This window comes from Coregonus lavaretus (genome assembly GCF_964263955.1).
Source record: "Coregonus lavaretus genome assembly, chromosome: 4".
Lineage (NCBI taxonomy): Eukaryota > Metazoa > Chordata > Actinopteri > Salmoniformes > Salmonidae > Coregonus > Coregonus lavaretus.
Genome location: NC_139991.1, coordinates 18963647 through 18986263, shown reverse-complemented (window position 1 = coordinate 18986263; position 22617 = coordinate 18963647). Strand labels below are relative to the sequence as shown.

Here is a 22617-nt window from a genome sequence, read left to right as displayed (position 1 = left end):
ATTTAGAGTGGTAGAAGGTGGCCTTAGCAGCAGAAACAGATGAAGAAAATGTAGAGAGGAGGGAGTGAAAAGATGCCAGGTCGGCAGGGAGTTTAGTTTTCTTCCATTTCCGCTCCGCTGCCCGGAGCTCTGTTCTGTGAGCTCGCAATGAGTCATCAAGCCACGGAGCTGGAGGGGAGGACCGAGCCGGCCGGGAGGATAGGGGACACAGAGAGTCAAAGGATGCAGAAAGGGAGGAGAGGAGGGTTGAGGAGGCAGAATCAGGAGATTGGAGGGAGAAGGATTGAGCAGAGGGAAGAGATGATAGGATGGAAGAGGAGAGAGTAGTGGGAGAGAGAGAGCGAAGGTTGCGGCGGCGCATTACCATCTGTGTAGGGGCAGAGTGAGTAGTGTGGGAGGAGAGTGAGAGAGAAAAGGAAACAAAGTAGTGGTCGGAGACATGGAGGGGAGTTGCAGTGAGATTAGTAGAGGAGCAGCATCTAGTGAAGATGAGGTCAAGCGTATTGCCTGCCTTGTGAGTAGGGGGGGACGGTGAGAGGGTGAGGTCAAAAGAGGAGAGGAGTGGAAAGAAGGAGGCAGAGAGAAATGAGTCAAATGTGGACATAGGGAGGTTGAAATCCCCCAAAACTGTGAGGGGTGAGCCATCCTCAGGGAAGGAACTTATCAAGGCGTCAAGCTCATTGATGAACTCTCCAAGGGAACCTGGAGGGCGATAGATGACAAGGATATTAAGCTTAAATGGGCTAGTGACTGTGACAGCATGGAATTCAAATGAGGAGATAGACAGATGGGTTAGGGGAAAAATTGAGAATGTCCACTTGGGAGAGATGAGGATTCCTGTACCACCACCCCTCTGACCAGATGCTCTCGGGGTATGCGAGAACACATGGTCAGACGAGGAGAGAGCAGTAGGAGTAGCGGTGTTTTCAGTGGTGATCCATGTTTCCGTCAGCGCCAGGAAGTCGAGGGACTGGAGGTTGGCATAGGCTGGGATGAAGTCAGCTTTGTTGGCAGCAGAACGGCAGTTCCAGAGGATGCCTTTGTTATATTATATTTATATTGTTATTGTTATATTAGCTTTTGGTTGAATGTACTGTCGTAGTAAATATATAATGTTATAGCTTGGTCTGACTAAAATCTTGTGCATGACCCATTTTGTGTTGGGCGTTTGTTTTCAATCAATGCTGTTCCTATCCTATAACAATGGACAAAAGAGTCCTATCTTGTCAGCCTTGTCAGCAGGTGGCCAAGGACAACACCCACGCCATAGGTCTCTCAGTTCTTCCAACTCACGAGTTCTTGCTCTGAGGACACACACACACACACACACACACACACACACACACACACACACACACACACACATCATCACTGATAACACACACACACACACACATCATCACTGTTAAACACACACACACACAAAAATCCCCTCTCTTTAGGCTGAACATTTGAAGACAGAGAACCCGACTCAGAGCCAATGCAACAGTGGAGGGGACCTCGCCCAACTCATCAGGACCAATCAGAAGATCAGAACTACTAGATTCAACCTACATCATTTATTGTATAAAATGTCTGCACACAATGTTTTCGGGGCTCTCTTCAGATAGCTCCCTAAGAGTTTGACGAACGAGTCCGTGCACGCGATTCCAGATATCTTTACCTCTGAATAAACTGCCTTTATTATACCATATCCACCCTGTCCAAAGTCTCTACTTGGTCTCAGTTCTCCAGTAAACTTGTGATTATCAACAGTACACAACGGTAACAAACAATTGGGGGAACTCACGGGGCAGATAGTAAGGTCGCAGTGACACAGAAAGCAGTTCAATGTCGGGGCTCGGGGGTACAGAGTCGCTCTCTTACCAGGATCGATTTTCCCTGTGACTGTCAGATCGCGGTCCGCTCTGACCAGGGTGAAGCCGGCCGGCTCCACTTCTCTGTCCGGGACTCTGTCATCCAGCCAAGTCTCCCAGCTGTATTGGATTCCGCTGCCAGCAACGTTTTCATTATTTAGTCCGTTCGTAGCGGGTATGTACACGATCAACAAGATCAGTCCAAAACCCACCACTGGAAATCCATGGTTGGCAGAATGTTTGTAAACTAAGTGTACAAATTAAAAACATAAAATAACGCCACTAAGTGTACAAATTAAAAACATAAGATAACGCCACACTGCAGGTCGCAACAGAGACGCTGCTAGCCGCTATTTTCTTAGTTACGTTCATGGTTACGTCACGTATGACGAAAGCGCGTAAGTGCAAGCCCACAGACACCCATAGAGAATGTATTGAAAGCTTTGAAATTTGAAAAAAATAGATTTTACATGACAGGCTATGAGAGACTTCTGGGCGATTTTCAACCTGACTGAAATCGCCCCAAAAACGGGCGGGGCCATTTGAAGCACGACTTTAGCCTGATTTGACATTTAGTGGCAGTCAGATCAGATTACAACACTGATAACTACTGTTGCCGTGATATAATTGATTAGAAAAAAAATCCCTTCCTTTTCCCGTTTGGCAGTGCATCGCCCTATTGAACAGGCCGTCCCTGCTCGCATCATTAGCGAAGAGAAATATTAGGCAAGCCAGCTGCACTGTGATTACATTTTTGTGAAATAAATAAATAAAAAACGTTTCCCGTTAGTGTTTTTTCTTAACATTAAGGAACCCAATATCGTTTTAAACGTTTTCACCCCTACTATATGTCCAACTCTTGATATTTAATCAAATGGCCAACTCAAAAGTTTTGTTCACAATCTCACTGGATTATTGAAGACCAAGTCCCACACTACCCAAACACTGATTTTTATATATAGCAGGGATATTCAACTCCCTACCAGGTCCGGAGCCTGCTATTTTTTCTGTTCTACCTGATAATTAATTGCACCCACCTGGTGTCCCAGATCTAAATCAGTGCCTGATTAGTGTGGAACTTGCTTCGAGGTCCAGAGTTGAGTTTGAGGGATATATAGTATACTACTCTATACTCCTAAACTAACATCCTGTGCTGTAAACTTATTTTAAACCCAACTCTCATCCAGTCACGGTTCTTAACCCACCCACCCACTCATACAGTCACTGCTGTAGCCCTCCTTGGGTTAAAGTCACCACTCTAATCATCACGCTCCCTTATTCAGTCCCCTGTCTGAACACCTGCAGTGACTACACTCTAGTCTACCCCCTTCCCTTTTACTGTAAGGACAATGTGTCAGGTTACCCTTGAAGGACCTTGTTTCGCTGTTCAAGCTTGGAAACATGCCCCTGTTGTACACTGAAAACAGCACCATATTTTAGGGTGTATGTGGCTGTTGAAACAACCACACAACTAGTCAATGCTACATCTGTTATTGTGAAGGAATAAAACTCTTTGGGAGAAAAATGAAGAAATCTTAAGATACTTTCTAGGATGGTGAAGTAATTGAATGTAATTTAATCTATCTTGTATGGAATAAATGGCATGTGCCTAACAGTCTTCTAATGTATTTATTGTCCATTTACAATTGAGATGTTTAAATGCACTTCACATTTTTTGTTTTGATTTGTGTCTTCCAGGTAGTCCTCCAGTCGCGGGACTACAATGCCCTGACCATGAGTGTCATGGCGTTTGTAGCCATGATCTACCCCCTGGAGTACATGTTCCCGGTCATTCCCCTACTGCCCACCTGCATGGCCTCCGCTGAACAGGTATGTCAATCAAACCAATGACTGCAGTACTGGTAGTTGTAGTACTATTAGGATAACAAATAGAGGGCTGGAACCAGAGGTTGTGGATGGATTTCTTTTAAAGGGATGCACTTCTACACACTTAAAAAAAAAATATATATATATATATATATATATATATATATATATATATATTAAGGAATTCCTGCACCCTAATTGATTGCCTTTGAAAGTTTCACTATTTTTTATTTGATTCATTTAGCAAATGTTATTGGCCATTGTCAGGGCATTTGTGATTGTAGTTGTAGAAGAAGAGATTAGTCCCTGTATTATGTTGGGAGTTTTACCTGGGAGTTGAATCCATGCCTAGTGAAGTTCTAGCTCCTCCTATTGGAGCTGTTCTTGCTTGTGTGCTGGTTTGATTTTGTCTGATTGTGACATCATTCTCCTTTTGTAGCTTCTCCTCGCCCCCACCCCTTACATCATAGGTGTGCCTGCCAGCTTCTTCCTCTACAAATCAGATTTCAAAATGCCTGACGACGTGTGGCTCGTGGACCTGGACTGTAACAAGGTAAGTGCCCCAAAATGGAGGTGCGCTTCAGCGTCCCTGCCACGGTCTCTGCAGATCTATGCTATTCCTTCACAGATCTATGCTATTCTTTCGCTGATCTATGCTATTCCTTCGCATATCTATGCTATTCCTTCGCAGATCTATGCTATTCCTCTGCAGATCTATGCTATTCATCTGCTGATCAATGCTGTTCCCTACTCCATTTGAGTTCCATACAGCATTCTCTCTGATTGGGAGACATAGTCTAGACACTTGCTTGAGATGTCTTTATTTTCACTGCTAAATCCCTTTTGGGGTTCAGTTCTCTCATTGTGACAGATATTGTGTTAGGCTAGATATCGACTTTATGCAGGAGGAAAAAACCTATCTCTTGTCATCCTCATTTCAGACTTGTGCAGAAACTGACTTCAACATAAAAGTTCTCCCACTCTATGAGACAGAGAGAGCGTCAGTGTTTTCAGTGCTAAAACACCCACCCACATCCCAGTCTGTCTTTCTAGGGGAAAACACCTTCCGTCTCATATAGCCTCCTGTAGCTCAGTTGGTAGAGCATGGCGCTTGCAACGCCAGGGTTGTGGGTTCGATTCTCACGGGGGGCCAGTATGAAAAATGTATGCACTCACTAACTGTAAGTCGCTCTGGATAAGAGCGTTTGCTAAATGACCAAAAAAAAAATGGTGACTGATGTATGCTTTCATCATTTGAAGGGGTATTTGTGTGCTCTTGTGAGTGTGAAGTGTACATGGTTGTTTTGCTACAATTTTACAATTTAAGCATGCTTTGTTGCTCCACAGGTCAAAGCACCCACCAATGCAGAGCACCTACCCCCTCTTCCCGAGCCAGAATCCACAGAACTCAAGAAACACCTGAAACAGGTAAATATAGCCTGTCGCAACATACCCGATAGCACTATTTTCAGTTGTTGTTCACTAAGCATGTATGTTAGCACTGCCAACAGTTAAACTCCGTTTATTTCTACCTCTTGTATTGCTTTATTACATAAACAAACCAGCAAAATTACCGTATGTGTTATTAACTATTTGTTTTCAAGTGAACACCTTCTATCAGCTTTAGATATGTTTCAAGAGAGGTTTGATGAATTGCGCCAGGCACATCAGTGTCCTTGTTCTCTTCCCGTGTTGTATGTACTAACTATGTATATAGTGTGGGAGCATTGTTGAGTTAAGCATTGTAATGTCCTAATGAAAAAAGTTTTTTTTTTCTTCTTTTTTTTCTGTCTTTTCTTTGCATGCGCTAGCTCTTGGAGGTGAAAGCAGATACTAGGTCTTACTCCCTGGGACCTCAGTAACAGCTGTAGCAGTAGAACTATCCAAATCCTCTAAACCCAGAACCTCAAATAACAATACGTAGATTAGAAGCTGATTCTGATTCATAAACCTCTTTCTCATGTTGTGAAATGCCAATCAAAAATTCCGCTGTAGTACCACATCACAGTTTACCACCTTGAATTATCAGTGAACATCTAGTAACCCCCATCCACCATCTTGACATCAAGCTATCATTAGTACATTTTGCCATTAACTATTCCTACCCAACATTGTCATCATCTAAGTTTTGAATTTATTTGATTTTTATAGTGCATATTAAGCACAAGACGCTTTATGAAGAAAAGTTAAATGACAAGAACAACAAAACATATACATCCACCACATTTGAACATGCTAGGCGTAATTCATCATCAACATTAAAATGCATCTCAACTCGTCACCAAATCCAAACCTAGTAACCCCAATTTGAATCCCCAATCATACCTCATCATGTTGAAAATCCCTGCATATCATAGTTGTTGATATGCTTTGAATCAGAACCAGTGCAGTATTTGTGTGTGATACACTTGGCCCTATCCCAGAGTGTGCATGCGATTGATTAAGATAGACCTGTGTGTTGGCAGAGCCAAAAATCTGTTGTGGTAACAAGCCATTTGAGTGAAAAGATATGGGTAAAGGTGAGTTTTCATAGGTTCTATTGTTTTAAGGGTTAAAGCAGTCCTCAGCTCTCCAAAAAAGTAACAAACAAGTGGTAGCTGGTAGGTCCTTGCAGTCCTGCACAGAGAATGGGTTAGTGTACAAAACATTAGGTACACCTTCCTAATATTGAGTTGCACCCCCTTTTGCCCTCAGAACAGCCTCAATTCATCGGGGCATGGACTCTACAAGGTGTCGAAAGCGTTCCACAGGGATGCTGGGCCATGTTGACTCCAATGCTTCCCACAGTTGTGTCAAGTTGGCTGGATATCTTTTGGGTGGTGGACCATTCGTGAAAAACCCAGCAGCGTTGCAGTTCTTGACACACTCAAACCTGTGTGCCTGGCACCTACTACCATACCCCGTTCAAAGGCACTTAAATATTTTATCTTGCCCATTTACCCTCTGATTGGCACACATGCACAATCCATTTCTCAATTGTCTCAATGCTTAAAGAACCTTCTTTACCCTGTCTCCTCCCCTTCATCTACACTGATTTGAAGTGGATTTAATAAGTGACATCAATAAGGGATCATAGTTTTCACCTGGATTCACCTGGCCAGTCTGTCATGGAAAGAGCAGGTGTTTGTAATGTTTTGTACACTCCGTGTATGTCAGCATCTAACAGGTTAAGAGATGGGAGAATTTGAGTTGGGGGGTGTACGGACAGTGTAAACAAAAAGCCAAAAGTATTTTACATTATTTTTCGTTATTGTCAAGAGATCTGCTCCCTTCTGTGTCTCAGTATCACCTCTCCATCGTAGCCACTGGTTATCCTCCCAGTTGGTAACCATTGATCGTCTCTTCAGTGGCTAACTTGTGTTGGGTGTGGTGTGGTGCATTACTGTTCCTTTTTGTGTGTTGTTTTGTGTGTGTTTGTGTGTCTCTCTCGCTCTCACTTGTCTCTGTCATGGTTTGATCTCTGTAAATGTGTTTGTTTTTCTTCCTCTCTTGCACCTCCTCTTCTCTCTCGTCCTCTCTACTTCATTCTCTCTCTCTCTCTCTCTCTCTCTTGTTCTCTGGCTATGTCCCAATTCTCTGAAACTGCACCTTTCACTTAGCTGAAAGGGCTGTATGTGAAAGCAACATGGAGGCATCTACATCTCCCCACTAGCCCACTTATTGGCTAGTCAAGGTTCCCACGTTGCTTTCAAGCATCCTGTCCTTTCAGCAGTTTAGTAGTCAGGATTGAGAGGAGATTAGGAAAGGAATCCATTTCAAGGGAATTGGACACATAGCCTCCTATCTTGACCCTTTTTGTCATGTGTGGTTTCAATTCTGCTCAGCAATTGGTCAGCTCAGCCTTTTCATGTGATCCTCTTCCTGGCATCTCTCTTGTCCTCCTCCCCTTCCCTAGTGTCTGGTTAGGTTGACCGTGATCACCCAAAAGCAGATCTTCTCCTCTGACAATAAGGTTTCTAATTTCTCCTTCTGCGGAATGTGCCATGCTCCTTGCACGGATATTCTTCCTCACCAAACTTAAATATTTTTGTTGTTGTTGCTTGTTATTTTTTCAGTTTTCTCAAGTGTCATACACTATTGTTGAGATGTTGTAACAGACTGGTGGCATAGAGAGATATCTCGTAATAGGTCATTTTTGCAGACCCACCACTGGCTGCTTAGTTCTGGCTTGAGCATGCCTGAATGTATGCACATCTATCTTGTCATCAGTGAGTGTCCTTGTAAGCAAACACAGTGGATATGCAGATTTTTGCTGACTGACCTGGCCATCAAACGATCCACTGTGCTAACATTGTGCAAAACCCTGAATGAGTCAGCAGCAATCCCAGAGTGCTAGTGAATTCCCTCTGCTGTTACTTCTTCCCTCAACCTCTCCCAAATGACGCTCCCATTTCAGGCATCTGCAAAAACATGCACTCCTCAGATTAATTTGCTGGGAAACAGGCTTCTTCATTTTGTCCCACACTCTCACCTGTCAGCTAATAACATAATCACATTGTGAGTCCTCTTAGCTTAGTCCTTGTGTTTTATTAATTATTATTCTCAAATGAGAACTTATATCATACAGACAAAAAATATTAAAGCAATAAAAAAATACATAAAATATAAAAATAAAAAGTATTAACAAATAAAGGGTTAACCAAATTTTGAGGTCTCCGAACCCCTGTAATAGTATCTTGCACCGTTTTGAACCCCAAACAGACAGTTCCACACTGGTCCTAGTGAGACCATTCTGTTGCACTACCCTTCAGCTGATGCCTGAGGTGAGAGTGCCCCCTAGTGGGGCCGAGTGACCCCTCATCTCATCTCCACGACAGTGTGTTGATTAAAACCTTCGTCACCTCTACCTGCTCCAGGCCCTGGCCAGCATGAGTCTCAACACCCAGCCCATTCTGAACCTGGAGAAGTTCCAGGAGGGCCAGGAGTTACCTCTGCTCCCCCCCGGCCAGAACAAGGCGTCGCCCTCCTCCACCGAGTTCAACCCCCTCATCTACGGCAACGATGTGGACTCTGTGGATGTGGCCACCAGGCAAGGCTTGACAATGTTTCTCTGTCCCTTTTAAGTAGATCTCATATTATCCATGCAAGGCAATTTGTGAGGTTGGTTACATTTTTTAACTTTGAGCCTAGCAGAATAATCCAGTCAGGACCTATACACTCCTCCATTTGATTTAGTCTGTGAATATTTTAGATATTTTATAGATATGAAGGGCTATTTACATATGCACAATTTATGGATTGACCCCCGTTTCCACTTGAAATTCCTAAAATCTGAATTGAATATGACTCAACAAAGTCAAAATGTCATGTGAAACAATGTTTCATTTGAGCCTCATATCAAATACAAATGTATCTCGTATGTACATCTGATAAACAAGAAAGCTTTTTGAATTTAATGACTAATTGAAGCGTTAACACACTCACCTTTCCTTCTTTCTCCAACAGGGTTGCCATGGTTCGGTTCTTCAACTCCCCCAACGTGCTCCAGGGTTTCCAGATGCACACACGCACGCTGCGCCTCTTCCCCCGGCCTGTGGTGGCATTTCAGGCCACGTCCTTCCTGGCCTCGCGGCCCCGCCGCTCAGGCTTCGCTGAGAAGCTGTCGCACACCCAGGCCGTGGAGTACTATGGCGAGTGGGCCCTCAACCCCACCAACCTGGCCTTTCAGAGGATCCACAACAGTAAGTCCCTTACCCTAGCCTACACACCTGCTGTACTGCATATACCATGCACTGACTGACAATTGGTGTATTTCTGTTTAGACCCGAACCATACTGTGCTAGCTTGGATATTTATAGGGTGAAGTAAAGTGTAGCCCTTTACACTCGTACCTGTATACGGGTTGAAAATGGCAGATTTGTGCACTAATTGTCTAAATTGGAACGTAGTGGCTGTACAGTAACATGCTGTACATGACGTTAAAGCTCTGGCTCTGCACTTCACAGCACTGTATGGGTTTTGACTGACAGACGTTCTGAACTTGAGCACCATGCGACTAGAAGTTGCCCCCATCCCTCCTGGTAATTAGGCAACTTTAGCACATTTTTGGTTGTCTGACGGAAATGCTGTAAATTAAGATCACTCAATGTATTTTGAAAGATGTGACGTTGAGGATTATAATAAATACCGCTTTGATGTCATAAAAGCAAGTCCAAATGTGTACTTCACATTTCTAAATCATAAAACTCATATAGGGTGTCAATGTTTATGGTCACTGTTTGATGTACAGTTACAAGATAACATGGCGTCATACCCTGGGTTGTTCTGATCAGAATGAGCATATGTTTGTTTATTGTGAAGAAAATTTGCCGCAGGACACGCAGCTGAATGCACTAATGCCTCCTTTCTATGCCCACCAAAATTATGATCTGTTTCTCGGAATTGACTTGTGAAAGCCTAACACTGTAAGATTTGTATTTTATAACTTAACTAGTCATGTTGGCAATAGAACCAGCTTTCAAATCATGCCCATCTGACCCAGATTGCGATTTATAATGGACCGTTTTTGGATTGCGTAAACAGCAACAGTAATTGTGTAATTGCAGGGTTGTGTTCCAAGCAAAACGACTACAAGTGTTGTTGCTACAGTTCCTCAACGGCACAGCAGGAGAGCTCAAAAGTACCTTTATAGTTGAAGACTCTTCTTTTGAGTCATAAAAGTGCATTGAAATTGCTTAGGAACTGTGCAAACTTTAGAAAGGTGTCCTCTCACTCAAACCCTTGTAATGTTTTGTGTTATGTTGCACCCACCCCACATTTTCCAGGAATAGTCTTATCATGTTATTGAATGTATCCAGAGTATTTACAAATGCGGCAAAAGTACAGTAAATGTAAAATGCACATGAAATCAACAGTGTAGTGTTTGGATTCAGTCTTGTGTCAGGTGAACTGTTGTGTAATCACCTTTGGTCTAATAATCTTCCAATTATCTCCAAACTGTTCTCTTTCAATTGCTACCATTGTTACGTATATGCTTTTCAATTTGTTCTGTGAGAAACATTTCAATTTATCCCTATCCATATAGGCCAATTTCCACGTGTGTAAAGGGATAAGTAAAAAGTGATTTATGCTATCAATTAATGCACTTTCTTTAGGTCAAATGTGAATATACACTCAGTGTACAAAACATTAGGAACACCTTCCTAATATTGAGTTGCACCCCCTTTTGCCCTCAGAACAGCCTCAATTCGTCGGGGCATGGACTCTACAAAGTATTCAAAGAGTTCCACAGGGATGCTGGCCCATGTTGATTCAAATGCTCCCCACAGTTGGCTGGATGTCCTTTGGGTGGTGGACCATTCTTGATACACACAGCAAACTATTGAGTGTGGAAAATCCAGCAGCGTTGCAGTTCTTGACACAAACCGGTGTGCCTGGCACCTACTACCATACCCCGTTCAAAGGCACTTAAATATTTTGTCTTGCCCATTCACTCTCTGAATGGCACACATACACAATCCATGTCTCAATTGTCTCAATTGTCTCAAGGCTTAAAAATCCTTCTTTAACCTTTATCCTTCCCTTCATCTACACTGACTTGAAGTGGATTTAACAGGTGACATCAATAAGGGATCATAGCTTTCACCTGGATTCAACTGGTCAGCCTGTCATGGAAAGAACAGGTGTTCCTAATGTTTTGTGCACGCTGGTATATTTCTATGAGCGATACAGGCAGTTTGAAGGTTTTGTTGTGTTTCTGAGCGTACCTCTGTGTTCTGCAGACGTGTATGACCCATCTTTGATCGGAGACAAGGGCAAGTGGTACGCCCACCAGCTGCAGCCAGTGTTCTACCGCGTGTATGACGGCAGCTCCCAGCTGGCCGAGGCTATGAGCGGACCCCTAGAGGATGAGGCCAACGACTCGGACCCCACAGACGACAGGTAAAAAACACAGACCCTTCCACAGTTGGAAGGTATAACGGTTCTTTGATACTACTGCTATAACATAATTGGCAAAATGTTAAGTTAAAGATTTTTTTCAGTGCCAGGTACTGTCAAACGTCTAAAAGCACTTTTGCAATGTTGAAAACATGTTAGTGCGCCATTTAGCTGCATATAAAAACTAGATCTGAAGGGAGGTCCTTTCCAGTGTCTGATCTGTGAGTTCTCTGTGTATGTGTGCATCATGTGTGTTTGTGTGTGTGCAAGTGCGGCCGACGGAGACATTGCAGCAGAAGCAGCAGCATGGTAGGCTATAGAATGTAGATAGACAACACATTAGCCACTAGATGGCGAACTCTAAACATTAACTAGTATATTTGCTAGTTAGCTCAATAGTTAGCTTGCTAGTCTTGCTAGAAATGATGTATCAGTTGAGGTTAATTTGAGTCTGAGATAAAGGTTTACTTAGCTTTTTTCAGTTAGCCTTCTGTAGACGTGTAAGGTGTCACCAAGATGGCGTCCAGGGTAATGCCACTCTGTTTTGTCTCTGTGGCAGTGACAGCGAGGCTGGCTACGATGACTCCAGCTCATCCTACTCGTCACTTGGAGACTTGGTGAGCGAAATGATCAAATGTGACATCCAAGGGGACACGCCAAGTAAGTATCTGTGCCATTTCACCAGGGCTGCATTTACACAGGAAACCAATTATAATATGTTGCCCAATTATTGGCAAAAGAGCTGATTTGACCAATTTGCAAAAAAAAAACACAAACTAATTGGGCTGCCTGTGTAATTGCAACCCAAGAACCACCCAGCTTACACATACTTATTGTTATGACAAAAAACTGTCAGTTCCCCCGTATTATAATAACTGACAATTGTTTATCTTGTCAAATGGTAACAAAAAATGACCAATTCCTTTCAGAAACAGCCACTAGCTAAACATTTTGTTTTGTGACCCTTTGGTCATCAATACCAACTAATATCTGTCTTCTGGTGTTGTAGACCTGGATCCCCCTACCCACGCTGCACTGGGAGACGCCAGCGAGGTGGAGTTCCAGGACTTCCAGGAGTTCAAGGGAGGAGAGGGTCCCCTCCCCGAAGAGAAGGCACTGCCCGAGGGGGGCGACGGAGCTCCTGAACCTCTTGATGGACAAGCCCTTCGCTCGAGCTCCAGCACAACCGCCAGCTCCAGCCCAAGCACAATCATCCAGGGAGTCAACAATGTCAGTGAACTGCTCATTTTACACGAGTATAAAATTATGCAGTTAACACAAGTTAGCAACTGACATTTTTGGCAACTGACGTTTGAATTTGTTCATAACTCTTAACCATGAGAACATAATGGCAATAATTATATATTTGCTTGAGATTTTCCTTTCTTCTTCCTCCTCATAAAGTGGCAATCTTGTGTATTTAGTATCAACCATTAGTGACCACTGATTGATGTTAATTGTGTCCAGGAGCAGGCAGAACCAGTGGAAATGGAGGCGTTGGCCAGTGCAGCTCTACAGAACTCTGTCCCGGGATTGGGTGCGCCGCCCTTCTCCAGACTTCCCCCAGACGCCGACCCGGTGGGACAAGCCAATAAGAAGGGCGAGTACGACAACCCCTACTTTGAGCCTCAGTATGGCTTCCCTGCTGAGGAGGACACTGAGGCAGAAGACCAAGAGGAGACGTACACGCCCCGGTTCAACCAGAACCTCAATGGCAAGAAGTATGTTACAACACACCTACGCCATAACATTGTACACACAAACAAGCATCATAAACCACACATTCTGAAAACGTCGTACAAAAAAAAGTGATGTATACAGTGAGGGAAAAAAGTATTTGATCCCCTGCTGATTTTGTACGTTTGGCCACTGACAAAGAAATTATCAGTCTATAATTTTAATGGTAGGTTTATTTGAACAATGAGAGACAGAATAACAACAACAAAATCCAGAAAAACGCATGTCAAAAATTGTATAAATTGATTTGCATTTTAATGAGGGAAATAAGTATTTGACCCCCTCTCATTCAGAAAGATTTCTGGCTCCCAGGTCTTTTATACAGGTAACGAGCTGAGATTAGGAGCACACTCTTAAAGGGAGTGCTCCTAATCTCAGTTTGTTACCTGTATAAAAGACACCTGTCCACAGAAGCAATCAATCAATCAGATTCCAAACTCTCCACCATGGCCAAGACCAAAGAGCTCTCCAAGGATGTCAGGGACAAGATTGTAGACCTACACAAGGCTGGAATGGGCTACAAGACCATCGCCAAGCAGCTTGGTGAGAAGGTGACAACAGTTGGTGCGATTATTCGCAAATGGAAGAAACACAAAAGACTGTCAATCTCCCTCGGCCTGGGGCTCCATACAAGATCTCACCTTGTGGAGTTGCAATGATCATGAGAACGGTGAGGAATCAGCCCAGAACTACACAGGAGGATCTTGTCAATGATCTCAAGGCAGCTGGGAACATAGTCACCAAGAAAACAATTGGTAACACACTACGCCGTGAAGGACTGAAATCCTGCAGCGCCCGCAAGGTCCCCCTGCTCAAGAAAGCACATATACAGGCCCGTCTGAAGTTTGCCAATGAACATCTGAATGATTCAGAGGAGAACTGGGTGAAAGTGTTGTGGTCAGATGAGACCAAAATCAAGCTCTTTGGCATCAACTCAACTCGCCGTGTTGCCTATGACCCCAAGAACACCATCCCCACCGTCAAACATGGAGGTGGAAACATTATGCTTTGGGGGTGTTTTTCTGCTAAGGGGACAGGACAACTTCACGGCATCAAAGGGACGATGGACGGGGCCATGTACCATCAAAGCTTGGGTGAGAACCTCCTTCCCTCAGCCAGGGCATTGAAAATGGGTCATGGATGGGTATTCCAGCATGACAATGACCCAAAACACATGGCCAAGGCAACAAAGGAGTGGCTCAAGAAGAAGCACATTAAGGTCCTGGAGTGGCCTAGCCAGTCTCCAGACCTTAATCCCATAGAAAATCTGTGGAGGGATCTGAAGGTTCGAGTTGCCAAACGTCAGCCTCGAAACCTTAATGACTTGGAGAAGATCTGCAAAGAGGAGTGGGACAAACTCCCTCCTGAGATGTGTGCAAACCTGGTGGCCAACTACAAGAAACGTCTGACCTCTGTGATTGCCAACAAGGGTTTTGCCACCAAGTACTACGTCATGTTTTGCAGAGGGGTCAAATACTTATTTCCCTCATTAAAATGCAAATCAATTTATAACATTTTTGATATGCGTTTTTCTAGATTTTGTTGTTGTTATTCTGTCTCTCACTGTTCAAATAAACCTACCATAAAAATTATAGACTGATCATGTCTTTGTCAGTGGGCAAACGTACAAAATCAGCAGGGGATCAAATACTTTTTTCCCTCACTGTACATCTCTTAAACATACACACCCAATTAAGTCTCTCAGCTTCTGAATTCTGCATCTGTGATATGCCTCTGGTGTAGCAGTCAGAAAACTACGCTAACAGAACGTGACACTCCCCCAGACCTCTAACACCTTTTCTGCTCCACAGAGCCCAACGCCCCCTGAGGCCCAGCAGCCTAAAGCTGCCTGGAGAGTCGGACGGAGAGGGCGACTCCCGCAACAGTTCTCCAATCTCCAACAACAGCAGCGATGGCTTTGGGGGCCTCATGTCCTTTGCTAGTGAGTCTTCTCAACCAGGGTCTATTTCAGTTGTATGATAATCACAGATCTGAAAGGGCTGGATAGGTGACAGTTACACCTTGTCCTCCAAAGCTGAGCTTTTTTGCCCTTCTGTTCATCTATCCTGTCCTACGAGATCTTTGAACACTGAAGGGGGAATGTGAAAGGGTTACCCAGCAGGCAATACTAGTTGCTGGTCTTCTCAATCAGGAAGACAACCAGAAATGTACAGTTTACAACCAGAAATTGACAATATTTGCCAGCTATGTACAGATTGAAATGGAAGTTGACGTTGGGCTGCAAATCATCATGGGTATACTATAGGATGGTCAAATGTTGGTTTCTTTGCGAGACTTCATCGGTCATCAGCGACTCTCTCACAATCACTGCAGGCAATCTATACAAGAACCACGGCACCAGCTTCAGCCTCTCCAACCTGTCTGTACCCAACAAGGGTGGCCTGAGGGAGAAGGCCGCTGGGACTGGGCCCTTCCCCAATCTAAAAGGTACAGTACTAATGCAGCCCTTTGCCCTGTTTTGTCCACCTTTCACGTTATCTTCACTCATCCTTCATTTCTCTTTTTTTCTCTGACCTTTATCCATCTCATCTCCTTCTCCATTTCACTCGCTGTGGCTGTATTCAATTTTTGTGCCCTACAGCAGATTGCAGTCAGGTTTGTCAGTTGAAGGCAGTAGGGGCAGGCTGTCTACTAAAACAATGCCCTTTCAAAGTACAAAGGGTTGTCATACAGCTCTTGCAGTGGTTATAAAGTATACATGTTTTTGTTTTGTCATGGGCATAAACAATTATAATATTTCGTGTGCAAAAATCACCAGAGTGCAAATTTCTACAATATTTTATACACCGTATCATGACTATGCTATTTATCTTGATAAGACACATTGAGCATAAGCTATTCCCATATGAAGTCATCTTAATCATTTAAAGTAACTGTCCAGTGTTTGCAGATTTATTTTAAATATGACCTATAATTAATTACAATATGAGTGAAATAGCTTTAATTCCATTTTTTTTTTTTAAGTATGTTCAAAAGCAGCTTTTCTATGTTTGAATTATGTGGGCATACCCCAACAACAGAATGGTGTCGGTGTATACCAGTCATTAAAACCGCTTTAGACCGCTGATTGGCCAGCTCAGCCAATGAGCCAACATGTCATGTTCTATGAGGAAATAGAAAGCATTATTTGAAACGGCAAGCATTTATGAAAATGTTTGACTTTGAGGTGGGGTTTTTGAAGTGTTTTTTCTCCAATTTATGCTTTGTTAACAACATTATTTGGGTATGAGTTAACAGAATATTTACTTTTAAAAGTAAGATTTTCACTGGAAAGTTAGGCCTACTTTAACCTGATGTGGAGAAGGAAGGAGAGTAGATGACATAATGATGTGTGACTCTGACTGACATGTTGAACTTCTTTAACGTCAGCATATTTCTTCCTCAGAGGCTGTTGCTTTGTTTGCACTAAGTAGAGTAGCCAGGAGTAGTATTGACGGTATGTCATGCTGAAATGTCTGGCAAGCCAGTTTAGGCTACACAGTATAGCATTTATTCAACTTTATATTGTATATTTTTACCTTCTTTCCTTTTGCCTTTTCCCCTCTTAATTATTTTATTTTTATTTTACAAAAATATAGAATATTTTAATTTTGACGTAGAGGAGGAAATTGAGGAAGGTTTGTAGAATTCTTTATTTTTATAATATTTTTTAGAATGAATAGACTTTCATTCTAAATGTTGTATTTGTCCCCCTCTGGACTGCCATGTTGATGTATGGCATTAGGTGGATATTGAGGACCTGACAAAAGTTAGCATTTTCTCTCAAGTACCCTGTTTTCAATGTTCCCAATCCCACATGGTTGCCTGAATGTTATGGGAACATTTGTGAGAGAAAATAAGAAATGCATGTGTTAAACTCAATAGCCCCACGCTGTTTGGGACAGCTGCCATAGCAAACCAACGTTTGTTTCTTTTTTCCTTTGATGATGATTTGTTTTGTCTTGACTGTTCAGATGACAGCCCGGCTAGTCCGGGTAGCCCGGGTCCAGACAGTCCGGGTATGTTATTGTCTGGTGTGGTAGTTTGTTTTACCCTACAACTAGCTCCATCTTTGACTCCTATTCGACCCTACCTATCTGAGTCCATATTACTCAGGTTGCATACTAGGAGATATATCTGTATTTTCATTCATGTATATCCATATCCTTCCCTTTGTTTCCTTGTTATTCTGCTCTGTTTGGTGGGAGTGATGCGCTATGATGCACACATTTATAGACGACAGATCTCTTAATTTGCATACATATTATCCCCTTTTTATGTGGCATTTTCACAGGAATTTGGTGTTTTTCTCATGGTTTCCCGGCAGAGTTGGGGTCAAGTCCGTTTTCAATTCCACTCAATATTTGAGGATGAATTGACTTTCAGTTCCTGAATGGCAAATTACCCATCGCTTTCTATGAGGATTTTTCATTTTATCGATTGAAGTACAATTGATTACCCAAGTGAACTGGAATTTAAATGAAACTGACATGACACCTGATCTCCTTGCTCTGTGCAGTCTGTTGCCTTGCTTGCTCGCTTGTTCGGTGGCTCTCCATCGTTTTTGTGTGTTCTCCGGCTGAGGTCTCTGTGGTCAGAGGGCCCATAAACTTGTGCTCTTCTGGACATAGACACTTAAAATTGGCAAATGCTTTCTCCCACCCCTAGATGGTATTAAAATATATTGGGATCCTAACAAAAGTAGCCTAAATCACCACATGTAAGATTGGTCATGACATTTCATGGCTATAACCTTTTGAGGTTAAGTCACAACAAAAATGTGCTGCCCCCTTCCTTGGTCTGTCTCCCTCACTCTTTCCTTTTCTCCCGCTCTCTATTTTCTGCTCTCTTTGTGCACTCGGTCAGTGTGTTGCTGTGCATGTGTGTTGTGGGTTGATGTTCAGACTGGTTCGGTCTGGGCCGGTGTCCCTCTCTGTCCCTCTTTCCACTTCTCTGCACTAATTCTGGGTTTTGTGTCCAGTATTTGGACTAAATTCTCTAATGGAGATAATTACAGAGGCCGGCCCGGGGAGCGGAGAAGGTGGGTTCCGCCCTTTTAAACTGTGTGGGCTGCATGCTTCTCCTAGCCAGTCAACTACATCTCCCAGGATCCTCCTCGCTCACCCTCCTCTGTCACCTGACATGCACCATCGAGAGATCATTCATCGTCATACATCGAGTCTGTCCTGTTGTCTTTCACCATCCACAGTGACTGTTGCCCCATTCACTAACCTTTGCAGAGTCACTCCACCCATCCACACATCTTTGTATTAGTTTGGGTTGGGCCCTCACAAGCTTAGCTTGTTAGAAGCTGTGCAACCCATATTAACAATTGCCAAGGTGATGCCATTCATTTTTTTTGGTGCGAACCTAAGTCTCTGCATTCCACAGTATTGTATGGGACCTGACAAGATGTTGATTCGAGTTGGTCAACATCAGCTTTCCCATTATTGTCCAAGCCAAGCAAGAAGCTATATTTGCTTGTTTGGCCACCTCTTTGGTCTCACACATACACACCTAGACCTCCCATCACCTTGCCAGTGGAGGCATGCCTTAGCCAATCAAAACTGCTACCCTGTAGGTAAGGCATGACATCATTCTTCCAGTGCTGTGAGTTAGAGTTTTAAACACTGTTTCATTGATAATTGAATTAAGGAGAGCAGTCTCGCAGCACCAAGAGTGCTGTTCTGTCTTAATTCCTAAACTCATAGTCACCGGTTTTGATTGGAGTTGTCATTGGACACTTAGTTGGCTTTGTGGTTACTGAGCATATGTACCAGTACCACAGTGATCGAATGGAAGGGAATTATTTGAAGTGCTGTGATGCATGTTGTACAACTAATGGATGATATTTTGGAAAATGTGGGGTAAAATGGCATCGTTGTCAGGTGAGGTCTTTGGTAACATGCGGTCATAGAGCCTACGCAATGCCATGACAAAATCGGATATACCGGTAACAGCCGATTTGTTTATGACAAGGACCCAATACATTTTTGGTGGATGTATTTATTTGTATCCTCACTTTCAAGACATTACCTTTAGCCTAAATGTTCAAAGTGTCAAACAGGCTACCCACTGGCTACCCACTGGGCAAAAACTGGTTGAATCAACATTGTTTCCACGTCATTAAAAGGTGTGATGTGGAAAACTGATTGGATTTGCAAAAAGTCATCAACGTAAGGGAATCAAAATGTTCTGTTGATTTCACGTTTAATTCACGTTAGTTGACAACTAAACCAAATGTAAATCAAAAATAGATGTTGAACTGAGAGGTCTGCCCAGTGGGTAAGCTATGTAGGCGCAACAATATTATAATCAGTTTGATAATAATATTGTTCACAGGCCCAAACCCTGCAAGTGATCCACCACACTTTTGTATTCCATTGCACTGTGTGTTTATGAGTGTCTGTCTAACTGTACAAGGTGACTAACAGTATGAACACTACAGTGTGTATCTTTCCGTTAGCCGTGTGTGTGTGATTGTCGACCCATCTTAATTTTTCGTTCTTTTTCTGCATGACACATAACTTGTCTGTCTTGTTGCCATGCAGATCCCGCTCCAATCTGACCTCACCTCTGTTCTCTGCTAATGTGTGATGCCAAAAACACAGCGCCATGTTGACTCCTTCTGTGTGACGTCCCATTTGATCTGTCCCTCACCTTTTAGTGTCTGAATATGAAACCTGTAGCTCAGCTAGTTCATTAGCTAGTGTCCCTGCCACCGAAAATTGATGTGTGTGTGTGTCTTTTCATGTATGCAGGATGTGTGCCATCTTCTTTGTCTATTGGTCTTTGATGTAGTTATCTAATTAGTACATCGTAGACTATGTTAATTGGTGGCTTTGTAGTGAAATGTATAAGCTCCTCCTGTATCAAGTCAACTGGTATTTCTGTTTGTATGTCTCTGACTTGTCGTTGGTTATGGCTTTCTGTGTTTCCATGGTATTTACTGTAGAGACCTCACTGTTCTATATGGCTCCTGCAGGAGGAGCCCGCGGTCCCCCCAGGGCCCTCGTTGACCAGAAGTCGTCAGTCATTAAGCACAGTCCCACGGTCAAGAGAGAGTCCCCCTCGCCCCAGGGTCGTGCCAACAACACCAGGTAACAGACCCCTATGAGACTGTATTACCAGGACATTGCTGTCATGGCATTCTTTGACAACTCATGCTGACTGACATATTTGAATTAGTTTACCACCTTCATGGCATAATGTCTTCATGGTATAATGTTGGCCATCAAAAACAAAAGCTGGTTGTCATAAACTTTCTTGCCAATATAATGTCAAATGACAGACCTGGATAGGTGATATATCAATCCCCTTTAGGAGAAGGGTTGTCTAACTTAAGAGCCAATGGTGACATATACAAAAAGGGGAGTGTGATCGGAGTGACTGAACCAGAGCTGTGTCTGTCCCAGTGAGAACCAGCAGTTCCTGAAGGAGGTGGTGCAGAGTGTGCTGGAGGGCCAAGGCGTGGGCTGGCTCAACATGAAGAAGGTGCGCCGCCTGCTGGAGAACGAGCAGCTGCGCGTCTTCGTGCTGAGCAAGCTGAACCGGACCGTCCAGTCAGAGGAGGATATCAGGCAGGAGGTCATCCGTGATGTGGTGAGTGGCTCCACCCACCCAGGTGGGGAGAAAGGAACGGGGCAAGCGAGGGGGAGAAATAACATTTAATTATGCGTTTTTAACCTTGGTTTTGAATTAAAGCTGAATAACAGCTTACAATTAAACTGTGTGTGTGTGTGGTGTACTCTTCAGGAGATTAGCAGGAAGGTGTACAAGGGCATGTTAGACATACTGAAGTGCACCGTTTCTAGTCTGGAACACTCGTACACCAATGCCGGGCTTGGAGGCATGGCCAGCGTCTTCGTTCTGCTGGAAATAGCACGCACCCACTACCAAACCAAAGGTAACGTTCAGAAAACCTATACTCCACTGAAAGTGTCAACATTTTCTCTCAAAGGACACATTCAATTCAGCATGTCATGCCCCCTCCCAAAACTATGACTTAACTATTTCCTCTGAAAAAATGAAAGGTACTGATGCTTGATTCTTGTTTGAAAACAAAGAAGTGCTTAACAGCGTTTCATATACTCCACTTATTTAAAGGCAACATAAGTATTGGATAGGAAAAGGAGTGCAATCTGGATAATTTCTGGGTCACTTTTATTTTTATCAACTCATTTGAAAAGTAAGCAATATGTTTTTACAGCAGTGAGTTCTGGTTCAATCTCTGAGTCAGTACCACCAACGCATGCCTCATTTTTAGGTAACTTTGCAGTTTAATTAAGCATTCACCGAGCGAATTTGGGTCATAAGAGCAGAAGAGAAACAACTAGGGATGTGACAAACGATAAGAACATTTAAAACAATTCCACTCAAATTCACAATGCAGTTTCGCTGCTGCCAGCAACGGGTTGGGTCTCGGTGCGTCCCTTTCAGATCTTTAAGCATTGCGCCTCTACTACCATTACTGTACCTCAATTCCACCTTGCAAAGTTTACATTTCCTTCTCATTTAACTTCTTAAAGTATTGCAATACAGGACTTTGCTGCTGTTGCTTGCCTTTTTCTGCCATTTTTCCAACTGTTAACGACGATGTCGTAGTGGTGGAGAGTCGACTCCAAAATAATTGATTCCTCGACTCCTTGCATGTCGACTCCCATTTCTAAATGTTAAGATTAAATTCCGCTAGGAATCGACTCCTAAGATTCAGTATTTTTGGAACGGAAGAGACTGATTAGTTGCCGTACTTCCGAGAATAATCATCTTCTTCAATGAGGTTTAACGGCGGTTGGCATCCAATTTGTTGCATTACCGCCACCTACTAGACTGGAGTACAACTCCCTTATATTTTGCTTGAAAAATAAAATAAAGAAATACCCTACCATCTACTAACACTACACTCACAAATTCAAAATTATTATTAATAATGAACACCACCCTACTCCACTATTTAAATATATTCATTCCTACCTCATGCCCTCAACCTGAAATGATGGGACATCACCACTTAACACTCCCTGTAACTCTTCTGATGTCAAGTCTTGCACACCCAAATACCTCTCTGCAGCTGCCACCACAACCTCAATTTTCTTCGACTTACGTTCCATCCCTGCAGTACAATTAATAACCATTGCTATAAATGCTAAAAATCCAATCTTACTGAAACATATATCACTTGTTGGCCTATCCCTCGGTACTGGTACAAATCTACTACTCTCACCACTCCCCCCCCCCTTAACTCCTCTTTCTCTACTTTCTTCACTGCCTCAGCATATGACAACTTCTTCACTACTTTTACCCTGGAAGCCTCAACCTG

At 43.2% G+C, this 22617-nt stretch overlaps 1 protein-coding gene across 1 annotated transcript in view; it reads left to right on the top strand.

Annotated features, from left to right (window-relative positions):
- LOC311128062 (MAP kinase-activating death domain protein-like) overlaps positions 1 to 22617 on the top strand; it is an 88460-nt gene that overhangs the window by 36822 nt on the left and 29021 nt on the right. Inside the window, exons 5-18 of the mRNA XM_084160017.1 lie at positions 3555 to 3686; positions 4123 to 4236; positions 5031 to 5111; positions 8540 to 8712; positions 9129 to 9364; positions 11405 to 11564; positions 12121 to 12221; positions 12571 to 12791; positions 13029 to 13282; positions 15110 to 15240; positions 15633 to 15746; positions 20284 to 20398; positions 20714 to 20900; positions 21054 to 21204. Of these exons, the coding sequence (XP_084016143.1) occupies positions 3555 to 3686; positions 4123 to 4236; positions 5031 to 5111; positions 8540 to 8712; positions 9129 to 9364; positions 11405 to 11564; positions 12121 to 12221; positions 12571 to 12791; positions 13029 to 13282; positions 15110 to 15240; positions 15633 to 15746; positions 20284 to 20398; positions 20714 to 20900; positions 21054 to 21204 (2170 nt within the window). The remainder of the gene's footprint in view (positions 1 to 3554; positions 3687 to 4122; positions 4237 to 5030; positions 5112 to 8539; positions 8713 to 9128; positions 9365 to 11404; positions 11565 to 12120; positions 12222 to 12570; positions 12792 to 13028; positions 13283 to 15109; positions 15241 to 15632; positions 15747 to 20283; positions 20399 to 20713; positions 20901 to 21053; positions 21205 to 22617) is intronic.